This window comes from Crinia signifera, chromosome 9, assembly GCF_055691185.1.
Source record: "Crinia signifera chromosome 9, ASM5569118v1, whole genome shotgun sequence".
Taxonomy (NCBI): domain Eukaryota; kingdom Metazoa; phylum Chordata; class Amphibia; order Anura; family Myobatrachidae; genus Crinia; species Crinia signifera.
Window position 1 is genome coordinate 96,840,515 of NC_139225.1, and position 26,741 is coordinate 96,867,255.

Consider the following 26,741-nt stretch of genomic DNA (forward strand, 5'->3'; position numbering starts at 1 on the left):
CCCTTGCTGTCCTGATTGCCTCCTGCGAACTAAGGCTTCACCAATAACAGCCACGTCTGTGGGGGTACATTATTTCCACCCCCACCCCAGTGCTGCCTGGTCTTACAGATTACAAGGCTGCTGCAGGAGGCAGGGATACCGCAAGAGTAATTTGCTGAAGTAAACACACCTTCAGTACTAAGAAACAAATGCAACAATGCAGCAAGAGGATACCGTAAAATATAAATACTGGATGTACAATAACAATACACGAGATGAAGCCGTGGTTTAGAAATAGCAAAAGATTAGTAAATGCAACAATGCAATGATGGTACAAAAATAATAAATAAATGCTATCAACCCCTGACTTATATGAAAGAAGGAAACCACAGGGAGCACAGAGGTTGAGTAGGCTGACGAGATGAGGCTGGAACCAGGAGCAAGCTAACTGAGGCACAACACAAGGCAGGCACACAGGACCCTGAATACAGGATTCTGGAACCAGGAACACTCTGGAGCAGGAGACCATGCAAACAGAACTATAACCGTCTGTTCCCAGCAGAAGCCAGCCTTATATACAAAACCGCCGCCCTGTGGCACGTGACGTCAGCCGCAACCCTCTTGTATCCCCCGGCTGCAGCGGGGGGTGGAAGTTTAGGACGTTGCCTAGCAAAGAACGCGACACTTCCGCCCTGTCTGTCCAGCTGAAGCCTGTAGAAGATGGCCGCCGCCTGCACTGACCCTGAGCCTCCAGCACTATTACTGACCACAGCGCTGATGGAGGCAGGGGGTGAGCGCCTGGCAGTGACATACCTCTGTTTTTACAAACGGAGGCAGTCACCACCCGTAGATGGTTTCACTGACAGTATGATGCTGTCTTGCATCCTTTGTCTCAGGACCAGTTCATGCACACACACGACTAACCATACCTGTATGAGGGCTATTCTGCCCTTATTGAAAGTAACGTCAATAAGGTAAATAATGTCCGAAGTCACATAGATGTGTCACAAGCTTTTTGTGGGCATGTCAAAGCCAGCAACTACTTCTAAATATGTTATTGTTTTGGTCCCTATGGCAGTGGTTGCCAATCTTCTTTGAATCACGGCACCCTAGAGTACCAGAAATGTTTCTGTATTATTATTTATTTATTTACAGTTTCTTATATAGCGCAGCAGATTCCGTTGTGCTTTACAATAGTAGACAGTGATAAAACAAACTGGGTAACAACAGGCAGACTTGGAGGTAGAAGAGCCCTGCTGCAAGCTTACAATCTATAGAATTGTAGCACCCGAGGCCAAAAGATTCTTGTCAAGTACTTCCAACAATATTAGGAATTTAAAAAAATGTGATGTCATCCTTGGGGACAGGATTTTCTTATGTTTGTCCACATATTTTATGATTGGAAGCCAAAAGCACTGGTTTTACCTATTACACTGACCATAAAAAATGTAAATGATCCCAAACCACCAACCCAAGGCACCCCTGCAAGTGCTCCGCAACACCCCATGGTGCCACGGCACACAGTTTACGAACCACTGCCCTTTGGAATAGTTTTAACTGACTTACTGAGCAGCCATGGAGCTGGAGAAGTTGGATGAAGCGACTAATGTTGCCCATGGTATGTCTTTGTACACATTAAAAATGAGAGATGCAACAGTGGGCAACTGTGAACACATTCTAGCAACTTCACCCGTAGCATATATCTGTAGTACAGCTGTGTACAATTAGACAGTTGTGACTGTGTTTGCATACACCTTGGAAGGTTCTTAGCAGGGTATACAATTGCTGGAAACTTCTGTATGACACCTGACGCACTTCATAGTTGGGGGATCTTGCTCAAAAGTGTTTGCTACCCCCATAGTGAGCCCTTTCGAGTCAGTCATGAGTGAATCGAACCGGTAAATTGAGAGTTGGGCTGCCAATGAGCAAGTTTAAATGTACAAGTTCTGGGACATAAATCTCCTGGAAGCCTCTTTAGTTCAGCCGTTTTCACAGGCCTTGGCAACTCGCCTCCTTCGATGGAAACTGACACCCCCCCCCCCTTAATGTTGCATAACACAAAACTCAGATGATGTAGTTAGGAATAGCAGAGAGTGACAAGAGAGTGTGTCACACGTAGCCGCGACGGAGCGCGGCGGGTACAGTACTCACCCGTCCGCGCCCGCCGCCGGCTAGCGTGTGCAGGTCCCAGGCTGCGGCGTGCGAGTAGGGGCAGCTCCAGGTAGGGATGGCAGCAGGGGAGGCCGGCGTCGCCATCTTGGTTGAGGGCAGGAGACAGATTGGCCCAGAGTGGAGGTTCCCTCCTCTTCCTGCGCTGTCAGCCAATGGCAGCCGCCCCCTGGGGATATAGGGGATCTGCCTAGGCTGTTCAGTGTCAGTGCAATGAGTCTTTGGAGTCATTCACAACTCCTAGCTGTTTCCTGGATCCTGGCTCTTTCTCTCCTGACTCTGGTGCCTTGCTCCCTGCATCTTTCTACAAGGAAGTTTTCTCCTGACACCAATGCTGCAAGTCCTACCTAGTGCTTGTTCCTGCTTGTGTCCCAGAATTACCCTGCTCAGCTTTCCGCTGTCCTTCTTCATTCAACTCATTCATTCCATCATCTTTCAGTCATCCGGATCCATTTCTTCTATCATCAAATCAACCTCTTTCCGGATCTTCCTCTATGTACTCTGGCTTATCAAGTATACGTTTCCAGATTTACCTGCCCGTTATTAGTATTGTGCTGGACTCTATTTAAGTTATCCAACTGTCACTTAAAGAAGTATTTGAGTGAAGTTTATCATTTATGAAATCCGTTATTAAACCGGCACGTTTCAATCCTACTCCTCCTGGTCCGTCTCCAGTTCCTGTGCACCACACGACTCCATCCAGCCCTTTAGCCGTGACAGTTTGCACTGACCCGATGGAATCGGGTGAAGCACAGGCCTCCATGACGGATGTTCTTCAAGGCATTATGGCTCGCTTGGAACAAGTAGAGGCTACCCAGCGTCAAGTGGCTCAATTCCTCCAGACCTTGTCACCACCTCAGGCGGCTCCCTCAGTTTCGGCAGCACCTACCTCCGGAGCTTCGGCCTCTGCTGCTTCTCCGGGGCCAGCTGCTCCTCACCATCTGCAGCTGTCAACCCCCAGTAAATATGACGGGTCCCCAAGGGGGTGTCGAGGATTCCTGAATCAATGTGACGTCCATTTTACCCTCCAGCCTTCCAATTTCCCCTCTCCCAAGACTCGGGTGGCTTACATCGTGTCCCTACTGGCAGGCCCAGCCCTGGAGTGGGTGTCCCCCCTCTGGGAGCGTGCGGATCCCATCCTCAACAACTATGAAGAATTTGTGGCTTCCTTCCGTCGCATCTTCGACGAGCCTGGCAGAGTGTCCTCCGCAGCCACGGAGATCCTAAGAATTCGTCAGGGCAGTCGCCCAGTGGGACAATATGTTGTGCAATTTCAAACCCTGGCTTCCGAACTCAGATGGAACGAAGAGGCTCTCGTCTCTGCCTTCTGGAACGGCCTAGCCGGCCGCATCAAGGACGAGTTAGCAACTCGCGATTCTCCTTCCACCCTGGCTGAACTCATTTCATTATGTAACAAGGTCGATCTGCGACTCCAAGAACGCCAACTTGAGAGGAATCGCTCTGATCGCCTTCGCCCTCGATTCCCTTCCAATGTCGCACCCGCTTCCAGACCAACCCCGCCTCCTGCGGTGTCAACAGATGAGCCCATGCAAATCAACCGCTCTCGTCTTTCTCTCGAAGAGAAGTCCCGAAGACGGCGAGAGAATCTGTGCATGTACTGTGGCTCCTCAGCTCACCTGTTGGCTTCCTGCCCGCTGCGGCCGGGAAACGACCGCTCCTAATCTCCACGAGGGAGGTCCGATTAGGAGTCTTGCTTCCATCTCCCTCTTCTTCTGATTCCACCATTCCGGTTACCCTTGTGTGTCCCCAAGGGAGAAAAAGAGTTCAGGCCCTATTGGACTCTGGGGCAGCGGGAAATTTCCTTTCGTCTTCTTTTGTCACCCAACATGCCCTGCCGGTGCAACCCCTGGATCATTCGCTGGTCCTCACTGCAGTGGATGGGAGTCGAATTCGTAGTGGACAAATCACCCATCAGACCACCCCGGTGACACTGCTCATAGGAGCTCTACATCAAGAGACCCTCGAATTCTTCATTCTTCCACAGTCCTCACATCCAATGGTCCTGGGCCTTCCCTGGCTCTCTAAACATAACCCACACATCGATTGGACCAATATGGAGGTCAAGGCCTGGGGAACAGATTGCCAGTCTACCTGCATTCCTCAGATCCTTCCGGTCTACCAGACCCATCCACAACATGAGGATAACTGTCCTTCATCCTCTTCAGCTCCACCCTTGTCTATACCCGCACCATACCGTTCATTTACAGATGTCTTCAGTAAAGGAGGTGCCGACACCCTGCCTCCTCACCGTCCTTGGGACTGCCCGATAGAACTGGTGGCCGGGAAATTCCCTCCTCGTGGCCGCATCTATCCTCTGTCGCTACCCGAGACTGAGGCCATGTCCTCGTACATTCAAGAGAACTTAAACAAAGGTTTCATTCGACCATCTACTTCTCCGGCCGGGGCCGGGTTTTTCTTTGTGAAAAAGAAGGATGGCGGTCTTCGGCCATGTATCGACTATAGGGGCCTGAAGACATCACCATTAAAAACCGCTATCCCTTACCCCTTATCGCAGAACTATTCGACAAGATCAGAGGGGCGGCAATCTTTACTAAATTGGACCTGCGAGGGGCCTACAATTTGATCCGGATCCGTCCAGGTGACGAGTGGAAGACGGCTTTTAATACGCGCGACGGTCACTATGAATACCTGGTGATGCCCTTCGGCCTTTGTAACGCCCCCGCCGTCTTCCAACAGTTTGTAAATGATATCTTTCGGGACTTGCTGTACCACTCCATCGTAGTCTATCTAGACGATATACTCATCTTCTCTCCAAATCTTCAACTTCACAGACAGACAGTGTCCGAAGTCCTACGACGTCTTCGCCAAAATCAACTGTTCTGTAAGTTGGAGAAGTGCGTTTTTGAGGTCACGTCCATTCCATTCTTGGGTCACATTCTCTCCGCCACTGGGATAGAGATGGACCCAGAGAAGGTGAGAGCCATCCAAGACTGGGCAGCCCCCACAACGCTCAAAGGAATTCAGAGATTCCTAGGGTTCTCAAACTATTACCGGCGATTTATCCGGAACTTCTCTACTATCGCTGCTCCCCTCACTGCTCTCACTTGCAAAGGAGCTGATCCAAGCCGATGGTCGCCCGAAGCATCCTCTGCCTTCCAGCAGTTAAAAAGAGCATTCGTGACGGCACCTATCCTCCTCCAACCAGACCTCGACAGGCCCTTCATTCTCGAGGTGGACGCATCCTCGGAAGGGATCGGGGCCATCTTGTCACAAAAAGGTGAGGATCAAGAATTACACCCTTGTGCCTTCCTCTCCAAAAAATTCCTTCCGGCAGAGAGGAATTACCCCATCGGGGAACAGGAGTTGCTTGCAGTCAAGGCTGCGTTAGAGGAGTGGCGATACCTTCTGGAGGGGGCACGGCATAAGATCACCGTGTATTCAGACCACAAAAATCTGTCCTTTCTTAAACAGGCTCAGTGCCTTACTGCCCGCCAAGCCCGTTGGGCGATGTTTTTTGAACGCTTTGATTTCCAAATTAAATTCCGACCTGGAACCACGAATACTAAGGCGGACGCTCTATCCCGCTCCTTTGAGACGACTTCTGACCTAGAGACACCTCCTCGTCCAATCCTCGATCCGGTGGTCTTCGCCCAAGTAACCATACAGCCATCTCCTCCTCCAGGTAAAACGTTTGTTCCCCCCGAACTCCGCAAGAAAATATTGACATGGGCACATTCTTCCCGCTTCGCAGGGCACGCAGGAGCACAAAAGACCTTGATGTTCCTGTCACGTTCTTATTGGTGGCCAACCATCCGCCACGACGTAACCAACTTCGTCGCCTCTTGTGTGAGATGTGCTCAGCATAAGGTGCCCAGAACAACTCCCGCTGGTCCTCTCCGCCCTCTAACCATTCCCACAGAACCATGGACCCATCTGTCAATGGACTTCATTTGTGAACTACCTCCCTCAAAAGGTCATACTGCAATCTGGGTAGTGGTTGACCGATTCTCTAAAATGGTCCATTTTTTCCCACTAAAAGGTCTCCCCTCTGCTCCAGTACTGGCCCAGCTGTTTATCTCAACCATTTTTAAACTCCACGGACTGCCCAAAGAGATTGTATCCGACCGCGGAGTACAGTTCGTTGCAAAGTTCTGGAGAGCTCTCTGTGCCGCGGTACAGGTCAAACTCAAGTTTTCCACTGCCTTTCACCCCCAGACCAACGGCCAGACAGAACGGGTGAATCAAGACTTGGAGGCCTTTATCCGACTGTTTGTCTCGTCTTCCCAAGATGACTGGGTGGATCTTCTCCCGTGGGCAGAATATATGCATAACAACTCCTATCACTCTTCCTCCGGAACCACTCCCTTCTTTACAGTATTCGGCAAACATCCACGGTCTCCGGATTTCTCAGAATTAACCTCTTCCGAAGTTCCTGCAGCAACCACTTCATTACAACGCTTTGCTAAAATCTGGTCAGAGGTCCACACCGCTCTTCTTAAATCTTCCGCCCGATACAAGAGGATGGCAGACAGAAAAAGAAGGGCAGCGCCCCGATTGAAAGTCGGAGACCGGGTATGGCTGTCTACCCGCCATATACGCCTCCGTCTGCCCTCTATGAAGCTGGCTCCTCGGTTCATTGGGCCATACCCTATCATCCAAGTCATTAATCCGGTCGCTTATAGACTTCAACTTCCTCCTTCCCTAAGGATTTCAAATTCCTTCCATGTGTCCCTCCTCAAGCCTTTAAGGTTGAACTCTTATCAAAATAGGATTCCCAAACCGCCCAAGATTAACTCCGAGAGTGGGGCTGAATTCGAGGTAAGACGCATTATAGACTCTCGCTGCCGCAAATCTCGTACCCAGTATCTGGTGGAATGGGTTGGGTTTGGTCCCGAAGAGAACTCTTGGGTGGATTCCATTGATCTTCACGCTCCGAAGCTGATAAAGCAATTTCTTCAGAGAAATCCTCACAAGGCCCATAGGCGCCCTGGGGTCACCCTGAAAAGGGGGGGTACTGTCACACGTAGCCGCGACGGAGCGCGGCGGGTACAGTACTCACCCGTCCGCGCCCGCCGCCGGCTAGCGTGTGCAGGTCCCAGGCTGCGGCGTGCGAGTAGGGGCAGCTCCAGGTAGGGATGGCAGCAGGGGAGGCCGGCGTCGCCATCTTGGTTGAGGGCAGGAGACAGATTGGCCCAGAGTGGAGGTTCCCTCCTCTTCCTGCGCTGTCAGCCAATGGCAGCCGCCCCCTGGGGATATAGGGGATCTGCCTAGGCTGTTCAGTGTCAGTGCAATGAGTCTTTGGAGTCATTCACAACTCCTAGCTGTTTCCTGGATCCTGGCTCTTTCTCTCCTGACTCTGGTGCCTTGCTCCCTGCATCTTTCTACAAGGAAGTTTTCTCCTGACACCAATGCTGCAAGTCCTACCTAGTGCTTGTTCCTGCTTGTGTCCCAGAATTACCCTGCTCAGCTTTCCGCTGTCCTTCTTCATTCAACTCATTCATTCCATCATCTTTCAGTCATCCGGATCCATTTCTTCTATCATCAAATCAACCTCTTTCCGGATCTTCCTCTATGTACTCTGGCTCATCAAGTATACGTTTCCAGATTTACCTGCCCGTTATTAGTATTGTGCTGGACTCTATTTAAGTTATCCAACTGTCACTTAAAGAAGTATTTGAGTGAAGTTTATCATTTATGAAATCCGTTATTAAACCGGCACGTTTCAATCCTACTCCTCCTGGTCCGTCTCCAGTTCCTGTGCACCACACGACTCCATCCAGCCCTTTAGCCGTGACAGTTTGCACTGACCCGATGGAATCGGGTGAAGCACAGGCCTCCATGACGGATGTTCTTCAAGGCATTATGGCTCGCTTGGAACAAGTAGAGGCTACCCAGCGTCAAGTGGCTCAATTCCTCCAGACCTTGTCACCACCTCAGGCGGCTCCCTCAGTTTCGGCAGCACCTACCTCCGGAGCTTCGGCCTCTGCTGCTTCTCCGGGGCCAGCTGCTCCTCACCATCTGCAGCTGTCAACCCCCAGTAAATATGACGGGTCCCCAAGGGGGTGTCGAGGATTCCTGAATCAATGTGACGTCCATTTTACCCTCCAGCCTTCCAATTTCCCCTCTCCCAAGACTCGGGTGGCTTACATCGTGTCCCTACTGGCAGGCCCAGCCCTGGAGTGGGTGTCCCCCCTCTGGGAGCGTGCGGATCCCATCCTCAACAACTATGAAGAATTTGTGGCTTCCTTCCGTCGCATCTTCGACGAGCCTGGCAGAGTGTCCTCCGCAGCCACGGAGATCCTAAGAATTCGTCAGGGCAGTCGCCCAGTGGGACAATATGTTGTGCAATTTCAAACCCTGGCTTCCGAACTCAGATGGAACGAAGAGGCTCTCGTCTCTGCCTTCTGGAACGGCCTAGCCGGCCGCATCAAGGACGAGTTAGCAACTCGCGATTCTCCTTCCACCCTGGCTGAACTCATTTCATTATGTAACAAGGTCGATCTGCGACTCCAAGAACGCCAACTTGAGAGGAATCGCTCTGATCGCCTTCGCCCTCGATTCCCTTCCAATGTCGCACCCGCTTCCAGACCAACCCCGCCTCCTGCGGTGTCAACAGATGAGCCCATGCAAATCAACCGCTCTCGTCTTTCTCTCGAAGAGAAGTCCCGAAGACGGCGAGAGAATCTGTGCATGTACTGTGGCTCCTCAGCTCACCTGTTGGCTTCCTGCCCGCTGCGGCCGGGAAACGACCGCTCCTAATCTCCACGAGGGAGGTCCGATTAGGAGTCTTGCTTCCATCTCCCTCTTCTTCTGATTCCACCATTCCGGTTACCCTTGTGTGTCCCCAAGGGAGAAAAAGAGTTCAGGCCCTATTGGACTCTGGGGCAGCGGGAAATTTCCTTTCGTCTTCTTTTGTCACCCAACATGCCCTGCCGGTGCAACCCCTGGATCATTCGCTGGTCCTCACTGCAGTGGATGGGAGTCGAATTCGTAGTGGACAAATCACCCATCAGACCACCCCGGTGACACTGCTCATAGGAGCTCTACATCAAGAGACCCTCGAATTCTTCATTCTTCCACAGTCCTCACATCCAATGGTCCTGGGCCTTCCCTGGCTCTCTAAACATAACCCACACATCGATTGGACCAATATGGAGGTCAAGGCCTGGGGAACAGATTGCCAGTCTACCTGCATTCCTCAGATCCTTCCGGTCTACCAGACCCATCCACAACATGAGGATAACTGTCCTTCATCCTCTTCAGCTCCACCCTTGTCTATACCCGCACCATACCGTTCATTTACAGATGTCTTCAGTAAAGGAGGTGCCGACACCCTGCCTCCTCACCGTCCTTGGGACTGCCCGATAGAACTGGTGGCCGGGAAATTCCCTCCTCGTGGCCGCATCTATCCTCTGTCGCTACCCGAGACTGAGGCCATGTCCTCGTACATTCAAGAGAACTTAAACAAAGGTTTCATTCGACCATCTACTTCTCCGGCCGGGGCCGGGTTTTTCTTTGTGAAAAAGAAGGATGGCGGTCTTCGGCCATGTATCGACTATAGGGGCCTGAAGACATCACCATTAAAAACCGCTATCCCTTACCCCTTATCGCAGAACTATTCGACAAGATCAGAGGGGCGGCAATCTTTACTAAATTGGACCTGCGAGGGGCCTACAATTTGATCCGGATCCGTCCAGGTGACGAGTGGAAGACGGCTTTTAATACGCGCGACGGTCACTATGAATACCTGGTGATGCCCTTCGGCCTTTGTAACGCCCCCGCCGTCTTCCAACAGTTTGTAAATGATATCTTTCGGGACTTGCTGTACCACTCCATCGTAGTCTATCTAGACGATATACTCATCTTCTCTCCAAATCTTCAACTTCACAGACAGACAGTGTCCGAAGTCCTACGACGTCTTCGCCAAAATCAACTGTTCTGTAAGTTGGAGAAGTGCGTTTTTGAGGTCACGTCCATTCCATTCTTGGGTCACATTCTCTCCGCCACTGGGATAGAGATGGACCCAGAGAAGGTGAGAGCCATCCAAGACTGGGCAGCCCCCACAACGCTCAAAGGAATTCAGAGATTCCTAGGGTTCTCAAACTATTACCGGCGATTTATCCGGAACTTCTCTACTATCGCTGCTCCCCTCACTGCTCTCACTTGCAAAGGAGCTGATCCAAGCCGATGGTCGCCCGAAGCATCCTCTGCCTTCCAGCAGTTAAAAAGAGCATTCGTGACGGCACCTATCCTCCTCCAACCAGACCTCGACAGGCCCTTCATTCTCGAGGTGGACGCATCCTCGGAAGGGATCGGGGCCATCTTGTCACAAAAAGGTGAGGATCAAGAATTACACCCTTGTGCCTTCCTCTCCAAAAAATTCCTTCCGGCAGAGAGGAATTACCCCATCGGGGAACAGGAGTTGCTTGCAGTCAAGGCTGCGTTAGAGGAGTGGCGATACCTTCTGGAGGGGGCACGGCATAAGATCACCGTGTATTCAGACCACAAAAATCTGTCCTTTCTTAAACAGGCTCAGTGCCTTACTGCCCGCCAAGCCCGTTGGGCGATGTTTTTTGAACGCTTTGATTTCCAAATTAAATTCCGACCTGGAACCACGAATACTAAGGCGGACGCTCTATCCCGCTCCTTTGAGACGACTTCTGACCTAGAGACACCTCCTCGTCCAATCCTCGATCCGGTGGTCTTCGCCCAAGTAACCATACAGCCATCTCCTCCTCCAGGTAAAACGTTTGTTCCCCCCGAACTCCGCAAGAAAATATTGACATGGGCACATTCTTCCCGCTTCGCAGGGCACGCAGGAGCACAAAAGACCTTGATGTTCCTGTCACGTTCTTATTGGTGGCCAACCATCCGCCACGACGTAACCAACTTCGTCGCCTCTTGTGTGAGATGTGCTCAGCATAAGGTGCCCAGAACAACTCCCGCTGGTCCTCTCCGCCCTCTAACCATTCCCACAGAACCATGGACCCATCTGTCAATGGACTTCATTTGTGAACTACCTCCCTCAAAAGGTCATACTGCAATCTGGGTAGTGGTTGACCGATTCTCTAAAATGGTCCATTTTTTCCCACTAAAAGGTCTCCCCTCTGCTCCAGTACTGGCCCAGCTGTTTATCTCAACCATTTTTAAACTCCACGGACTGCCCAAAGAGATTGTATCCGACCGCGGAGTACAGTTCGTTGCAAAGTTCTGGAGAGCTCTCTGTGCCGCGGTACAGGTCAAACTCAAGTTTTCCACTGCCTTTCACCCCCAGACCAACGGCCAGACAGAACGGGTGAATCAAGACTTGGAGGCCTTTATCCGACTGTTTGTCTCGTCTTCCCAAGATGACTGGGTGGATCTTCTCCCGTGGGCAGAATATATGCATAACAACTCCTATCACTCTTCCTCCGGAACCACTCCCTTCTTTACAGTATTCGGCAAACATCCACGGTCTCCGGATTTCTCAGAATTAACCTCTTCCGAAGTTCCTGCAGCAACCACTTCATTACAACGCTTTGCTAAAATCTGGTCAGAGGTCCACACCGCTCTTCTTAAATCTTCCGCCCGATACAAGAGGATGGCAGACAGAAAAAGAAGGGCAGCGCCCCGATTGAAAGTCGGAGACCGGGTATGGCTGTCTACCCGCCATATACGCCTCCGTCTGCCCTCTATGAAGCTGGCTCCTCGGTTCATTGGGCCATACCCTATCATCCAAGTCATTAATCCGGTCGCTTATAGACTTCAACTTCCTCCTTCCCTAAGGATTTCAAATTCCTTCCATGTGTCCCTCCTCAAGCCTTTAAGGTTGAACTCTTATCAAAATAGGATTCCCAAACCGCCCAAGATTAACTCCGAGAGTGGGGCTGAATTCGAGGTAAGACGCATTATAGACTCTCGCTGCCGCAAATCTCGTACCCAGTATCTGGTGGAATGGGTTGGGTTTGGTCCCGAAGAGAACTCTTGGGTGGATTCCATTGATCTTCACGCTCCGAAGCTGATAAAGCAATTTCTTCAGAGAAATCCTCACAAGGCCCATAGGCGCCCTGGGGTCACCCTGAAAAGGGGGGGTACTGTCACACGTAGCCGCGACGGAGCGCGGCGGGTACAGTACTCACCCGTCCGCGCCCGCCGCCGGCTAGCGTGTGCAGGTCCCAGGCTGCGGCGTGCGAGTAGGGGCAGCTCCAGGTAGGGATGGCAGCAGGGGAGGCCGGCGTCGCCATCTTGGTTGAGGGCAGGAGACAGATTGGCCCAGAGTGGAGGTTCCCTCCTCTTCCTGCGCTGTCAGCCAATGGCAGCCGCCCCCTGGGGATATAGGGGATCTGCCTAGGCTGTTCAGTGTCAGTGCAATGAGTCTTTGGAGTCATTCACAACTCCTAGCTGTTTCCTGGATCCTGGCTCTTTCTCTCCTGACTCTGGTGCCTTGCTCCCTGCATCTTTCTACAAGGAAGTTTTCTCCTGACACCAATGCTGCAAGTCCTACCTAGTGCTTGTTCCTGCTTGTGTCCCAGAATTACCCTGCTCAGCTTTCCGCTGTCCTTCTTCATTCAACTCATTCATTCCATCATCTTTCAGTCATCCGGATCCATTTCTTCTATCATCAAATCAACCTCTTTCCGGATCTTCCTCTATGTACTCTGGCTCATCAAGTATACGTTTCCAGATTTACCTGCCCGTTATTAGTATTGTGCTGGACTCTATTTAAGTTATCCAACTGTCACTTAAAGAAGTATTTGAGTGAAGTTTATCATTTATGAAATCCGTTATTAAACCGGCACGTTTCAATCCTACTCCTCCTGGTCCGTCTCCAGTTCCTGTGCACCACACGACTCCATCCAGCCCTTTAGCCGTGACAGTGTGAAGTACGAAAGATTTGTTAAAGCATTTAAAAATGAATGTTTTTAATCTAATTTTATTCTTTTAGGGTCATCTAAAGATAGCCAAGTAGTACAGAATCACCCCAAAAAATTAGGAAAACCTGAAAGTGAACAACATCTGGATTCACGAAAGATATCAGTAGGTGCCATTGTTTATAGATGAAGAATGACTTTTTTCTTTAAAATACTGTTGTAGCTTCTATTTGTGTCTAGGTGTTAATGAAAATTTGTAGTAGTTATGTTTGTAATTGAATCATGGGGGCCTATATATCACCATCCCCATCCTCAGATGTGGATGCACTGTCTAATATTGGCTTCATTCGCAATGTGATAATTGATTATATTGCATGGATGTTCCAATAATCGCATGCAGGGACAGAATATTATTATCAATATTATTATTATTTGGCATACAAATCAGGATCTTGTGCTATAAAACGCATGTTTCAGGCAGAGCATTGATGTTCTGAGCTTTAACAGGCAATGAATGTTCTCTTGCTCTGCTCAGTGTCTCATCATTGTCTAACAATTAAGCCATTTAGCAAGAGTTCAGAAAATAGGTTAATTTACTAATCCCAGAGTAGGTTTATCCATGTGCTAACACTGAGTGCCCGTGATTCATGCCATTAGTCCAACTTATTCATGTCAGTAAGCTCACGTGTCTATTAGGCTGATGATGACCACGGTTCCGTGCAGACGTAGGCTGTTCTGCGCTGCCTGTAGGCACGCACACCTGTTACGGAGGATCTGCCTGCCAAAAATCTATTTCTACTGAAAAAACAAATGATTGTACAAACCTGTAAATGAAATAGGCTCATTTGAAAAGATAAACAATTTTGAATATCTAAATGTAATGAGAGAAAACCTTATATACTGTATTGTAGATATTTTAAAATTTTAGTGGTATTCCAACTATGGCCCTTATTCTCGTTGAATCGGATGGATGCGTATTAAGGATGGGCACCGAGTGTACTTACCCCCGCCTACCGTACGGATCACTCACACCGTCCCAATGCGGTAAGACGCCGAGTGTACGGACCGTGAGTGGATGTTTCATGCAAACACCTCCTCCATCTGTGGGAACCTCCCCCATTTTCCGATGGTCGCCGACCATCAAAAGATGGACCGAGCGGTCAGGCAGCACCGAGTGCTCCAGACCACTCTGACATTTTTCCGTATGAAAGCAGGGATATCGGCAGGCAGCCGCGTCTAGGCCGGATAACCATACGTGAACCCAGTGTTTTCATGGGAATGCCCATGAAACGCAGGGCGTACGCATATGATAATGAGCCCAAACATCCCTTGACGCCCCTCTCCACCCCCTGCTCGGATGGTTCTGACTGATTGGTTTCTGCACGGAACTTACGCCACGTTCGGACGTGCAAGGCCTTTGAACATGCCCAGAAACGCCTCTGCACATGCGCAAACACCAAATATTGTCCGTCCAACCGCATACGCACCCGTCCGACTTAATCAGAATAAGGGCCTATGTCTAATATATTTTGTAACAGGATTTCAGGCATTTTTTCTTTCTCTGTAACAGAGCCCCAATTTCATAGCAAAAGGAAAAGACGGAAACAGCTCTTACTTAAAAGCATCATATTATTCTTCATCCAGTGATGAGATTGGCAGCAGCGATGATGATGTGCAGAACAAGAGGTCGGCATTTTTATACTGAATTGAAGTGTTTAGCTTTAGAGGATCTGACAATTCTCCTTAAATACAGTATGATAGGCTCCATTGTCACCTGTTTATTCTACTGCAAATATTCTGTTCTATAAAATGTGTCTCCTTACTTCTATGGGGCTACATGTTAATACCAGCGCCTACATATCTATAGTGGGCCTTCTTTATCATAATTAAAATTCGGTACATGAATCTCTGTGCTGTGATGCCAGCAGATGGGTATAGTTACCCATCTGCTCGCACGTGCCCACACAGAGGATCCTCACCATCAAATGATTTCTCCTCTGTTTGCAGCAAAGACTTTGAAGCTGCCTGGTCTTCTGTGAATTGGGGGCTAGCGCAGACATGTGACATCATCCGTCTGCCCCGAGCAGGCAGGGACTTGCCTGTGTTCGCTAGGGTCCCACCAGCATTTTTATGGGTGTGCCCACTGGTTTTTTTTGGGCACGCCCATGAAATGCTGGGCAGACCCCATCAATCGCCTCCTGCCTGTCACTCACGCTGCGAGAGGCTCAGCGAAGAGAAACTTAGCCAAATGCGCTCACAGAAGGGGCCTGCAGGTGCGCATTGGTGACAATGCTCATGAGCAGAGCAAAAACTTTGGGGGATAGGGCCGAATTCGGATCTGTACGAACAGGTCTGAATCGGCCCCATAGTATTTTATTGTGCTCTAAATGTAGAAATATATGATTTCCCCACAATGGGCCTGATTCAGAGGTGATCTCTAATAAAAGAATTAGCAAATCGAGCGATTATCGAACAACTGTGCAGGCGTGCCCAGAGATTTTTCAAGCCGGTGTCGAGCGTAGATTAGTGGAAGCCTCAGACCTACTCACATTTGCACAGATGCCAAAAACACTTTGAAGGTTCCGGAACTGCACCTGGATTTGCGAGTGAATAACTGTTACTGATCCATTCACAGTTCTCTTGCAATTTAGCAAGAGACGTCTTCTCTTTCTGTGCGGGTTGCAGTAACATCCGCCGCCCCTCTCTGCCACACATCGCTGGCTACCGCAAAGATAATTATCGCATATGTACTAACATAAGCAATAATTATTGCAAAGGACAGCTCTTGCATTAAGAGCTGCTCTTTGTGATGTGCCCAGCGATGTGCGAGCGGTCCCCGGCAGCTCTCCGCCCTTCTCCTGCCCGGCAGCTCCTTCTCAGACAGCTGTAGTGACTGCCGGGCTCCACCTCCTCCTCCCTGCACCTGAAAGAGGTGCAGGGAGGAGGTGGTCACTGGTTCAGGCAGAACAGCAGGAGGCTGCCCGGACACAGGTGAAGGGGGTCTGCGTGGATCGGCGGGGGCGGGGGCTCATGGGGTGGCGGGGGGTGCGAAGGGAAGCCCATAGGCTTCTATGGGATTAAGCCAGCTAGAGCTGGAGTAATCCAAGGTAGCAAAGCCCTGGCGGTGGGGCTTAACTGCATATGAATATATGCCCCATTTTTTGTTTAGTGCATCTCTCCCCCCGTCTATGCGGTGGTTTTCTCCTTACAACCCACTGCGAATATTCACATTAGCACTCAGGTCTAAATCAGGCACAAACCAGCGTAATAAGCTTCTTTGATGAACATGTTATATCCATACTTGCCTACTTTTAAAAACTAGTTTTAGGGAGAGTAGATTGGTAGGAGAATTTTGCGCAACCCCTCATTGAGGGGGCGTGTCATGCTCCACCCAAAGGGCGTATCTAGTTCCAAATATGGAGAGATTGTGAAAAGAGATTGTCAAAGAGGCATCAAGAAGCTTGGGTGTGTACTGCTACATCTGAGAGAAATCTTTTAAAATGACTTATATCCTAATGTAGATGAGCCCCAAAGCAGTTAGTAAGAGCTACTATACTTGGTAAAGTGCTGGGAAATGGTGCTGATAATTCAATGTAAATGTATCTATCTGTCATTCCTTTCTTCCCAAAAAATGTAACCATGTAATGTGGGCTAGGTGAAATGAGGGAGATTGGTAGACTTATGAGGGAGGCAGTGGCGGATTCAGGGGGGGGGCACCCGGGCACGTGCCCCCCCTGTCATTTATTTTATAGCTGAGGACCAGGGCTTTCCAACGAGCCCAGCCCCGTGTCTCTAGCCCCCCGGGAACCGGAGATATCGCCTGGCAAACCTGTAACGTTTTTTCCCCATAGGATAATATGGGACCCGTCAATTCCGACCCCCACCTGGTTCCGACGGCTGCCAGTTCCCGCCCTGGCATCACAGAAGCTTGTGGTTGATTTCATTCAATTCCAAATCGCTGGGCCTTCAATATGATACCAGGCTGGTCCAAATCGGTTAATCGGTTCCAGAGATATTGCGTGTAAACCGATTTTTTTTATTTTTGAAATGTAATTTCATGACTGTTCATGTTTTTGAGGGCAGATTACTCTGGAACCAAACGTTCCAGTTTCACTGGACCAAAATCATTCAAAGCCCACTCAAAAGTTCTTCAATATAATACTTGTCTCATGTAAATGGGTCAGTTGGTTCCGAAGATATAGCCGGTTAAATGAGATAACTGGTTAAAGGGGGGAGGGGTGGTTTTCTCTCTCCCTCACACCAGAAAATGCAGGGACTAGGCTGGTGTAAAAGGGGCCAACCTGGGAATGCATTTTCTGGTGTGAAAGGGGTATTATTTCAAATAGCCGGGACCTGCAGTGCTCTGAATACAGCCAGGCTCTGACACTGTCAGTGGCTATCACTTCTGCCTGGCGGCGGCTGTCCCCCATTTACCACGAGCATGTATTCCCCCTTGGCAATGAGCATGTAATCCCACATGGCAATGAGAATGGAACCTCTGGCAATGAGCATGGAACCCTTGGCAATGAGCATGTAGAGAAGCAGCACTTATGTAGCATAATTTTTAATAGGCATTATGGTGTTTGGCATAACACATAATGGACATAATGGCGTGTAACTTAACGTGTAATGGACATTATGGTGTAAATGTTTAATGCGCACCTTTGGTGGACAATGTCCCTGTTTATGAAGTGTATTGTGAATTTTGGCTTAATCTGTGTGGCATTATGTGAATTCCGGCTCAATCCATGTGGCATTATGTGAATTTTGTCTCAATCCGTGTGGCATTATGTGAATTTTGGCTCAATCCATGTGGCATTATGGGAATTTTGGCTCAATCCGTGTGGCATTATGTGAATTTTTTCCCAATCTGTGTGGCATTATGTGAATTTTGGCTCAATCTGTGTGGCATTATGTGAATTTTGGCTCAATCAGTATAGCATGTTATGCATTTGGCTCAATCCGTGTGGAATTATGTGAACTTTGACACAATCCATGTTTCATTATTTGAATTTTGGCTCAATCCATGTGGTATTATGTCAATTTTGGCTCATTCCATTTGGCATCATGTGTAAGGGGCAAGTATAATGGGGTCTAGTATTTTGTTGCATAATGTGTAGAAGTTGTATATGGTGTTGACACGCCCCCTGTTGAGTGGCCACACACCCTTTTCTGGAGCGCACCTTTGGCGCGCGCACAACTACATCCTTCACTTTTGTCGCCATGGTGGGACTGCGTACTTTAAATGCCAGGGCCTATTTTTAATTCCATTCCCACCCTCTCCTGCCGCTCTCTTAGCATGTACACTGGCACCATTAACACTGCCCCTCCCCCACCCAAACCCTTTTTTTATCATGGTGCCCCCCCTGTCATTTTATCCTGGATCCGCCCCTGGGAGGGAGATTGGTGTTATTTCAGGGAGTCTCCTGCAGAATGCAGGAGGGTAGGCAGCTATAGTTATATCCCATGCAGGTTTTATTAATGTACAGTAACTATGTAAAAAAAAAAAAAACACACACACCTTTTAAAGCAGGTTTCCAATTGTATACATGTATATTACACACATCTCCTGCAAGCTATGTTTTCATACAGAATAAGGTTAAGCACTGACAATACTCCAGCACGAACATAACTACTGAAAACTACTACATGAATCAATGCAGCACCATTTTGTTTATAAAATAAATTGTCTCTTTTTGTGTGGTTTACCAGGTACCTAAGTTTTTACAGTGTTGCGTCATACAGTAATTGCTTATATTTAACTTTCATGCTGCTTTTTTAGGTACTTATGTAATATCTGGGCTCCCGTTTTTCTTATGAAACCGCGTCCCCTCGCGGGGCTCGCTGCGCTCGCCGCGCTCCGGGCACGGTGGCTCGCTGCGCTCGCCACACTATATAAAATCAACTCCATGCGTAGTTGGATAGTAGGGGTATGAAAAAATGGGGTGCATTTAACATGGGAGCCCAGATAATACATAAGTACCCTTTTTTATTTTCACTCTCACATTACAATTTGGAGATTTGTACAGTTTACAGGTTCCTAGGGTGGATGGAAGTGGAGAATTGATTCCCCCTAGTGGTTTGGAAGTAGTAAATACTGTGTATGTGAAGTTTTACAGATTTGTGTCTTTTACATTCTGTAACAACAATCCTTTAATTCCTTACAAAGTAAAGTTGCTACTAGTTTTCTATAGTTTCAATAACTCTTTAAAATAAAAAAAACCTGTGTATGCGTTTACCAGTGTAAAAGTGTTTTTCACAAACACATTTGAAATTCTAATAATTGCACCAACACTGTGTGCATCTGTTATCCACAGAAAGCAATATTTTCTGAGATATTGCATTAATTATCTTTTGTATAAAAAAGGTTTCATTTTTCTATACATCACAGTAGGAATATTTTTAAGCCTTTAAAATATTTATGTTATGATACATCTCATCTGCTGGTTAAATTGCTCCTGTTTCCAGGCAACCGCTGAGCAATGGGATGGTGAATATCTCAAGGACAAGAGTTCCAGATGGAATAGCAGAGAAACCCCAAAGCAACAACCACAGAGACAAGGTACTTAGATCGAAGCAGCAATACTATCTGTAACCTCGAAGCAAACAATGCCCCATCCTATTGCAAATAGGTTACTGAAGACACTTTTCTTTAAATAAACAAAAAACTTAATAGTCCATTAAAGAGAAACTGTTACGAATTGTGACACTGAAATCAATGCGGCTCTTTTATAAATGTGTGTGTTCAAAAGAAATTGCATGTTTTTAGTAATTAACACTGAAGTGATGAGACTTGTTTATGGGCCTATTTATCAATGAGTTTTAGCTATGATAAATTGCTCCTAACTGTCACATGTTTGAAAAAAGAAAGGGATCACCATTTTAGCAAATACAACAGGCTTTAAATAGCTAAAACTTGTTGATGAATGGGCCCCTTAAGCGCCATATACATTAGACGAGAAAGTAAAAGATATCTCTTACTTTCCCTTCTAATGTGTACACTAAACATCGTTAGTGATGCGTGCTTCCCTCCCTTATTCAGAACCAACGACAGCGGACCTCATTAACTAGGGCCATGCAGCAGCTGCAGCCTAGCCCTCGCTCTCACCCGAAAGCACCCGCCAGGTCCCAGTCCCCGCAATATCGCCAGGTACACACATCGCTTTTACATTTACATGCGGATAAGCTTTAGCGAGTTTAGGTTTGGACACAATTGCTTCCAAAACGCACCTGTAAAATGTGCACTGCAAAAATTATGCATTTAGGTGTTTCTTTTGAGCAGCACATACTAAGATATATGTATCTCAAAATAAACGTGTAAATACATCTGCATTTGTAGCTAATCAAGTACTGTAAGGTACTGTATCATGATACAGTAGAACATATACTTAAATGGCCAAGGAGTTATGGCTACCCTCCCATTTTGCACCGTGCTGGGGGCGATTCCAGCACTTCGGCAGCTGTTTCACTACCTCATCCTCTTTCTGGTACTAAATGTATCCATTCATAGTGCATGCGACACTGCCGCATATATTTGACATTTTGGGGCAGTGCCGAAAATAGGGTTACCCTCACCCACCTGGGATTACTCCGGACAGTCCGTTAATTAAGACCGGAGGCCTGGAGGAGTGACGTTTCCGGACCATACAATGTCCAGGCAGCTACCCATTCCCAGACATTGTATAGTCTGGGAATGCCACCTCTCTGGACACTGGTCTTAATTACTGGACCGTCCGGAGTTATCCTGGGTGGTAACCCTAGCCGAAAAGCAGGACTATTTTGTGAGGGGCATTTAGCTGCAGTGAATCTATACTACAACATGCTTTTTTTGCTTGCAGTTAAGGGGTGTTCAATCCCGGACAATATTTCAGCTTGTTAGAAATATCAGCAGTTTTCGTCAAGAATAGGTTGAATGTACATTTCACCTACTCAATGTCCGTTCCAATCTTCAGACTTTTGGAAATATTTCAAAATGTAAAAAGACGTGGATCAGAGAATACTTTTTTTTTTTTTCAATTCGTCAACTTGATTCCGACAATATAGATTTGACTTTTCACTAAGTCGAATCTGCAGGGGCGACTTAAATAGGTCCCGGAATATATAGCCGACTAAGATTGAATACCCCCTATATGTAAATCCCCCTAAATATTGTCATCTGCAATTATATACTTTGATTGAAAGGCTATTGTCAACATTATCCTTGCTATCAATAACATTATCCATTTTCTGATATGTCCTACAACCATATGGACATTAAATATTGTACAACCTAGTGTATCTTGTGAAGAATTAGTTCTTCATTTTGTTAGTTGACTGTTTGGGGCTCACTGACATTACATTTTATAATTGTTCATATCATTTTAGCTTTATCTTACAATGACATTAAACGTGTCTCAAAGTCTAGGAGGAAACTGCTGGAACCCTGTGTAATGGGCAGCTGTGCATATTGTTACGGCAGGGAAAGCCTCGCGCAAATTTGCTCACCCCTTTATGTGCATGCAAAAATGAGAGCGGTTTCCCTCATGGAATACTTACATTATATTAGCAGTAAAGATTCAGATAGAGTCGAATGGGAAACTAAATTCCCTAATCCTCCCCCAGTTGTCTGTTGAGGACCAAATCTGAGTTATAGATGACGTAAATTATGTTTTTCTTTCCCTTTTTTCCAAAATACAATAGTTGCTTCATAAATTTGTCAGAAAATATGTTGCACATGGCCTAAATAATATTTCAGGCTTATTGCCAGCCTAAAACACAATTATAGACTATGTGTTCCAATGTGGAATACAGTACAATGCTACACTTGCAGTTTTTTGATGTGTTACATATTGTAGAATAAAAAAGTAAACATATCAATTTTTATTAGGAACAGACATATCAGGGGAAATATAATAGTTTGAGAGATTCAGAAAGTAAGAGATTTGGTAAGAAATCTAAAAAATTTTTAAAGTGCCAATCATTTACACTGCAAAACCAGTTTGATTTTGAAGTGTAAATAGGCATCCTCCGACCTTTTCATACCCTCACTATCCACGCCGGCGCAGAGTTGATTTTAGATAGTGTGGCGAGCGCAGCGAGCCACCGAGCCTGAAGCATGGCGAGGGGACGCGAAATATGAGCCCGAATCGTGGCCAGCGCAGCTAACCCCACGAGGGGACGCGGAATACACGCTTTGAGCTCGGTGGTTCGCTGCGCTCGCCACACTATCTAAAATCAACTCAGCGCTGACGTGGATAGTGGGGTTATGAAAAGGTCAGAGAATGCGTACCACCGCCCCTCACGGGCTCGCTGCGCTCACCACGCTTCGGGTTGGCGTTGATAGTGGGGGTGGCGTTACCAATGGGGGTGCATTTAACATTGAAAGCGCCCATCAGGGTACTTGTACAATTAAAAATCGCATCACATCGCAGGCATCGCATGCCGCTATATTACATGCGATGCGATGCAATTGTATAAGATGTACTACGATCAAAATATTGGGCACCGTGCTAGGAAACAAGTACCATATATTGTTCCAAAGCCAAGTTTAACTAATGCAAGTCGGGGGGTGGTGGCGGTATGCAATAATGCAAGCCAGGGGGGTGACGGGCAGCTCACCTGCTGCTGCTGGAACGGGAGCTGGGAGCCTGGGAGGTGCTGCGCGCGCTTGCACAGCAGCCTTCCCGCGGCAATTTTGGATTTGGGCAAAGTGCTGCGGTTGCTGCACACGCTGTTTTGGGCCGGCCCACTGGGAAATGGCCTGGTTTCCCGGTGGGCCAATCCACCCCTGGAAGCGAGTCACCGAGCATGAAGCGTGGCGAGCGAAGTGAGCCCGTGAGGGGACAATGGTGCTATTCTGAAAACAGCTGCCATAATCAATGCAGGAAATAATGAGAGCATGGCTTAGAATTTCTAAAGTGATTATGGGCGGGATGTACTAAAGGGAAAATGCGGTAAAACCCCCGATTTACCGCATTTTCCTATGTATCATCACCGTTTCGCCCCGTTTTCGCTGGTCAGGGTATCGCCACCCAGAGGGTGGCGATACCCTATAGAAGCCTATGGGCTTCTTTCGCCGCCCGCCGTACGCCGTCCGTGCGCCGCCCCCCCCTCCCGTCCTCCTTTAACCTCCCCCTGGTGTCACAGCCGGGAGGACATCCGGCTTCAGGGGGGAGGAGGAGACGCAGGGGGACGCTGGCAGCCGCTGGGAGGTGACGGAGACCCCCGCAGCCCACATCACAGGTATCGCGGGGGCCTCCGTTACCGCAGCCCGATGCTGGCCGCATATGTTAGTACATATGCGGTAGCATCGCGGCGGCTGCCGTGTGAAGGGCGGTGATGTATGTTGATACATCCCGCCCTATATAAGGTATAGTCGTATTTTGGTATGACTTCTAGAAGCATGTAACATGATTCAGGGGGTAATTCCGACCTGATCACTAGGCTGCGTATATTTGCTGCCTAAGAAGCAAGTAAATGCTGCCCCGCCGAACGCACTCCCCTGACTGAATGCTCATGACACAATGCTAGTGGATGTGTATGTTCATCGGGGACATGGCCAGATTCGGACCTGTGCGAACAGGTCTGAATTGGGCCTTAGAGACAAATCGAATGTGCTTGTGGTATAGGATGGATTGTTGATTATATGTTCTCAACTCCTCAGTAAGCGGGAATGACTATGCAAAACAATGTGCTCATAACAATTTCTAAGTCACTGCTCCTTTTAAATCCTCTAATTATAACTTCAATTAACTACAATAACAGCTGTAACATGACTTTTATACAAAAAACATTTGTTCTGCCAGGGAGCACTGTGATGTTGTTGATCCTCTATTGCAGTGGTTCCCAAACTTTCTTGAATCACAGCGCCCAAGACTATTAGCATTTTATTAATTGACACCCCTTTGCCAAAAGTTTCTTATTGAGAAGTTCAGCAAACATTTTTACATTTTGTAAATTGTGTTCTCATATTTTATGTTTTTCCTGGTTTTCCTATCACACTGACCATAAACAATTGAATTGGCTAATGGTCTTCCCACCTGTGTCACCCCAAAGTTTGGGAATCCCTGCTCCATTGTGTGTTGTCTTGAAATCTGCTCTGGTTTTCCCATAAACACATGATAGTATATTTAGTCACTTGCTACTGTATGTTTCCTAAAATGTTTGTACTGAATGCTATGATAGCATGGATACTTAATTTATGGGTAGAGTTTTCTATGAGATCAATCATCCTAATGACAACAAGCAATGATGGGGACCACAGAATGCAGACACTGTGATGTCAACAATGAAGTAGTTAAGAGCACAGACGGTGTAATGGTTAGCATTACTACCTCACAGTGCTGAAGACATGGGTTTGATTCCCACTATGGCCCTAACTGTGCGGAGTTTGTATATTCTCCCCATGCTTGCGTGGGTTTCCTACGGTTACTCCGGTTTCCTCCCACACTTCAAAAATACTGGTAGGCTAATTGGCTACCAATAAATGAACCATAGAATGAATGTGTGTGCATGCGTGTAGGGAATATAGATTGTAAGATCCACTATGTTAAAATATTCTCTGTAAAGCGCTGCGGGATATGTGTGCGCTATATAAGAAACTGGTAATAAATAGATTGTTGCAGTTGCATCACCAATACAGATATAAACATGATGGCAATTGTACCAGCATGTTATGCTGTCATCCGGAATGTACTTTAAGTGCCCTCGCCAAGGTGTTTATGTGCGTCCGCATGAAAATGCTGGCCAATCCCCCGGGTAAGCAAGCGAAACGATGCCTGCTCGAGGTATATATAACAGTCAGTTCAGACTTTTTATTTCCCAAGGGGAGAAAAATCATTTGATGGTCAGTGATCATTCGATGGTCAACCATTTCGGTACTTGTGTACTTTCACGGCTCCCATCGCATGCCAAATGTAGTGGCATGCGATGGGATGAGATTTTTGCATTTTTAGCATTTTTGAAAAATCGCTTGCGATCGCATCGCATGCGATTTTTTACAGAAATGCATCCAAATGCATTTAAATTAGTATCAAACATGTTCAATGGCCCCCAAATGTCATTTTTGAGGCTGTACCACCCCCACTATCAACGCAAAACCGAAGCGTGGCGAGCGCAGCGAGCCCGCAAGGGGCGGCGGTACGCGTCCTACGACCTTTTCATACCCCCCACTATCCACATCGGCGTGGAGTTGAGAATAGAAAGTGTGGCGAGCGCAGCGAGCCCCGCGAGGGGACGCAGACATCTGTGAAGCCCGCGAGGGGACGCGTATACCTGTGAAGGTATCCGTGTCCCCTGCGGGGCTCGCTGCGCTCGCCGTGCTTTGGGCTCGGTGGCTCGCTGCGCTCGCCACACTTTCTATTCTCAACTCCACGCCGACGTGGATAGTGGGGGTATGAAAAGGTCGTAGGACGCGTACCGCCGCCCCTCGCGGACTCGCTGCGATCGCCACGCTTCGGGTTCCCATTGATAGTGGGGGTGGTACAGCCTCAAAAATGACATTTGGGGGCCATTGAACATGTTTGATACTAATTTCAATGCATTTGGATGCATTTCTGTTAAAAATCGCATGCGATGCGATTTTTTTACCATACGATGGACATCGTGGGAGCCACCATTTCTTTCCACTTCAGCCGCATGCGAGGGGATGTGTTCTTGTACACTTCCCCTGGGGAATGCGGGTGGTGCTAGGAGCGGGCATTCGGTGGTGGGCCAGTGGCATAGCGAACAGTTGTGAATAGGTCTAAAGTTGTATTGCAAGTCAGTGTTTTGGTATGAGACCAGTTACCTCCTGTGCTGCTGGGATCCATGTTGCTAGGAACAAAGGGTTTTGGCTTGCACTGACCTAGATCACTACCATAATTAGAACCAACTTTTATGCAATTAAAGGTATATATAAAGAAACATATACTAGTTGGTGGTGCTCCCCAGAGTTATGGATAACCATACATTTGGGGGAGAAAAAAGCTGGGATCCATAGCAGACTCCTGCAGCTACAATTATACCCTTGTATAAAACACATTTGCCGCATGGCTTCACTTTGATTATCTCACAGACATGCAGAATGTATCTGTACTGCATGTGTACTTTATATATGTATCGATTTACAGGGCTGGTCAGGTAACTCATCCTTTCTTGTTCTCCCTTATATTGTTCTCTCGACCACTAGTACGTGGCAAATGGAGCGTCACAATCTCTGCGTGATCACATGTGTAATGTACAGTGTGCATCATATCTGCATTTAAAGCCCTGACTAGGTTTTCACCTGCTCGTTATACAGCACAAGTTTATTACTTTTCATCCTTTGAAAACCACTTTAAACTGTGCTGAAATCTTTAGTTAATGCTACATTATGCTCGGAGAAGTGTATGTGCTAAAATCTAATTCCGTTTTCTTCAAGATATTATCTTCTTCAATAGGCTTAAACAATTGCATGTAAGTGACCTACATTACATTACATTCAAATCAGTTTTATAATTTAAAAGGCTCTTATTCCTTCCAGCATATTAGAGTATCAGAGTGTGAGTATATAAAAAGAAAAGCTCTGGTAACACGTATAGTATATTTAATTACAATGAGGACTTGGAAGTAGACTTTTATTTTGCACAGTATTAAACAACTATATTCTGATTTCATTTTTTCCTCTCTTAAAACAAAAGGGATGTTCCCACAATCAAATATTTTCAGAGATACAACATTGGAGGCTTGTTTACACACAACAGCTCTGTCTGACCAGGAGTCCAAATAAGAATCGGTTGTGCCGTTCCCACTGTGCTTGGAATG

At 47.6% G+C, this 26,741-nt stretch overlaps 1 protein-coding gene across 2 annotated transcripts in view; it reads left to right on the plus strand.

Annotated features, from left to right (window-relative positions):
• Positions 1 to 26,741, plus strand: part of NRK (Nik related kinase) — a 275,460-nt gene that overhangs the window by 168,152 nt on the left and 80,567 nt on the right. For both annotated transcript variants that reach the window (XM_083159430.1, XM_083159431.1), the window contains exons 20-22: positions 13,055 to 13,146; positions 14,551 to 14,666; positions 19,449 to 19,542. In XM_083159430.1, the coding sequence (XP_083015556.1) occupies positions 13,055 to 13,146; positions 14,551 to 14,666; positions 19,449 to 19,542 (302 nt within the window). The remainder of the gene's footprint in view (positions 1 to 13,054; positions 13,147 to 14,550; positions 14,667 to 19,448; positions 19,543 to 26,741) is intronic.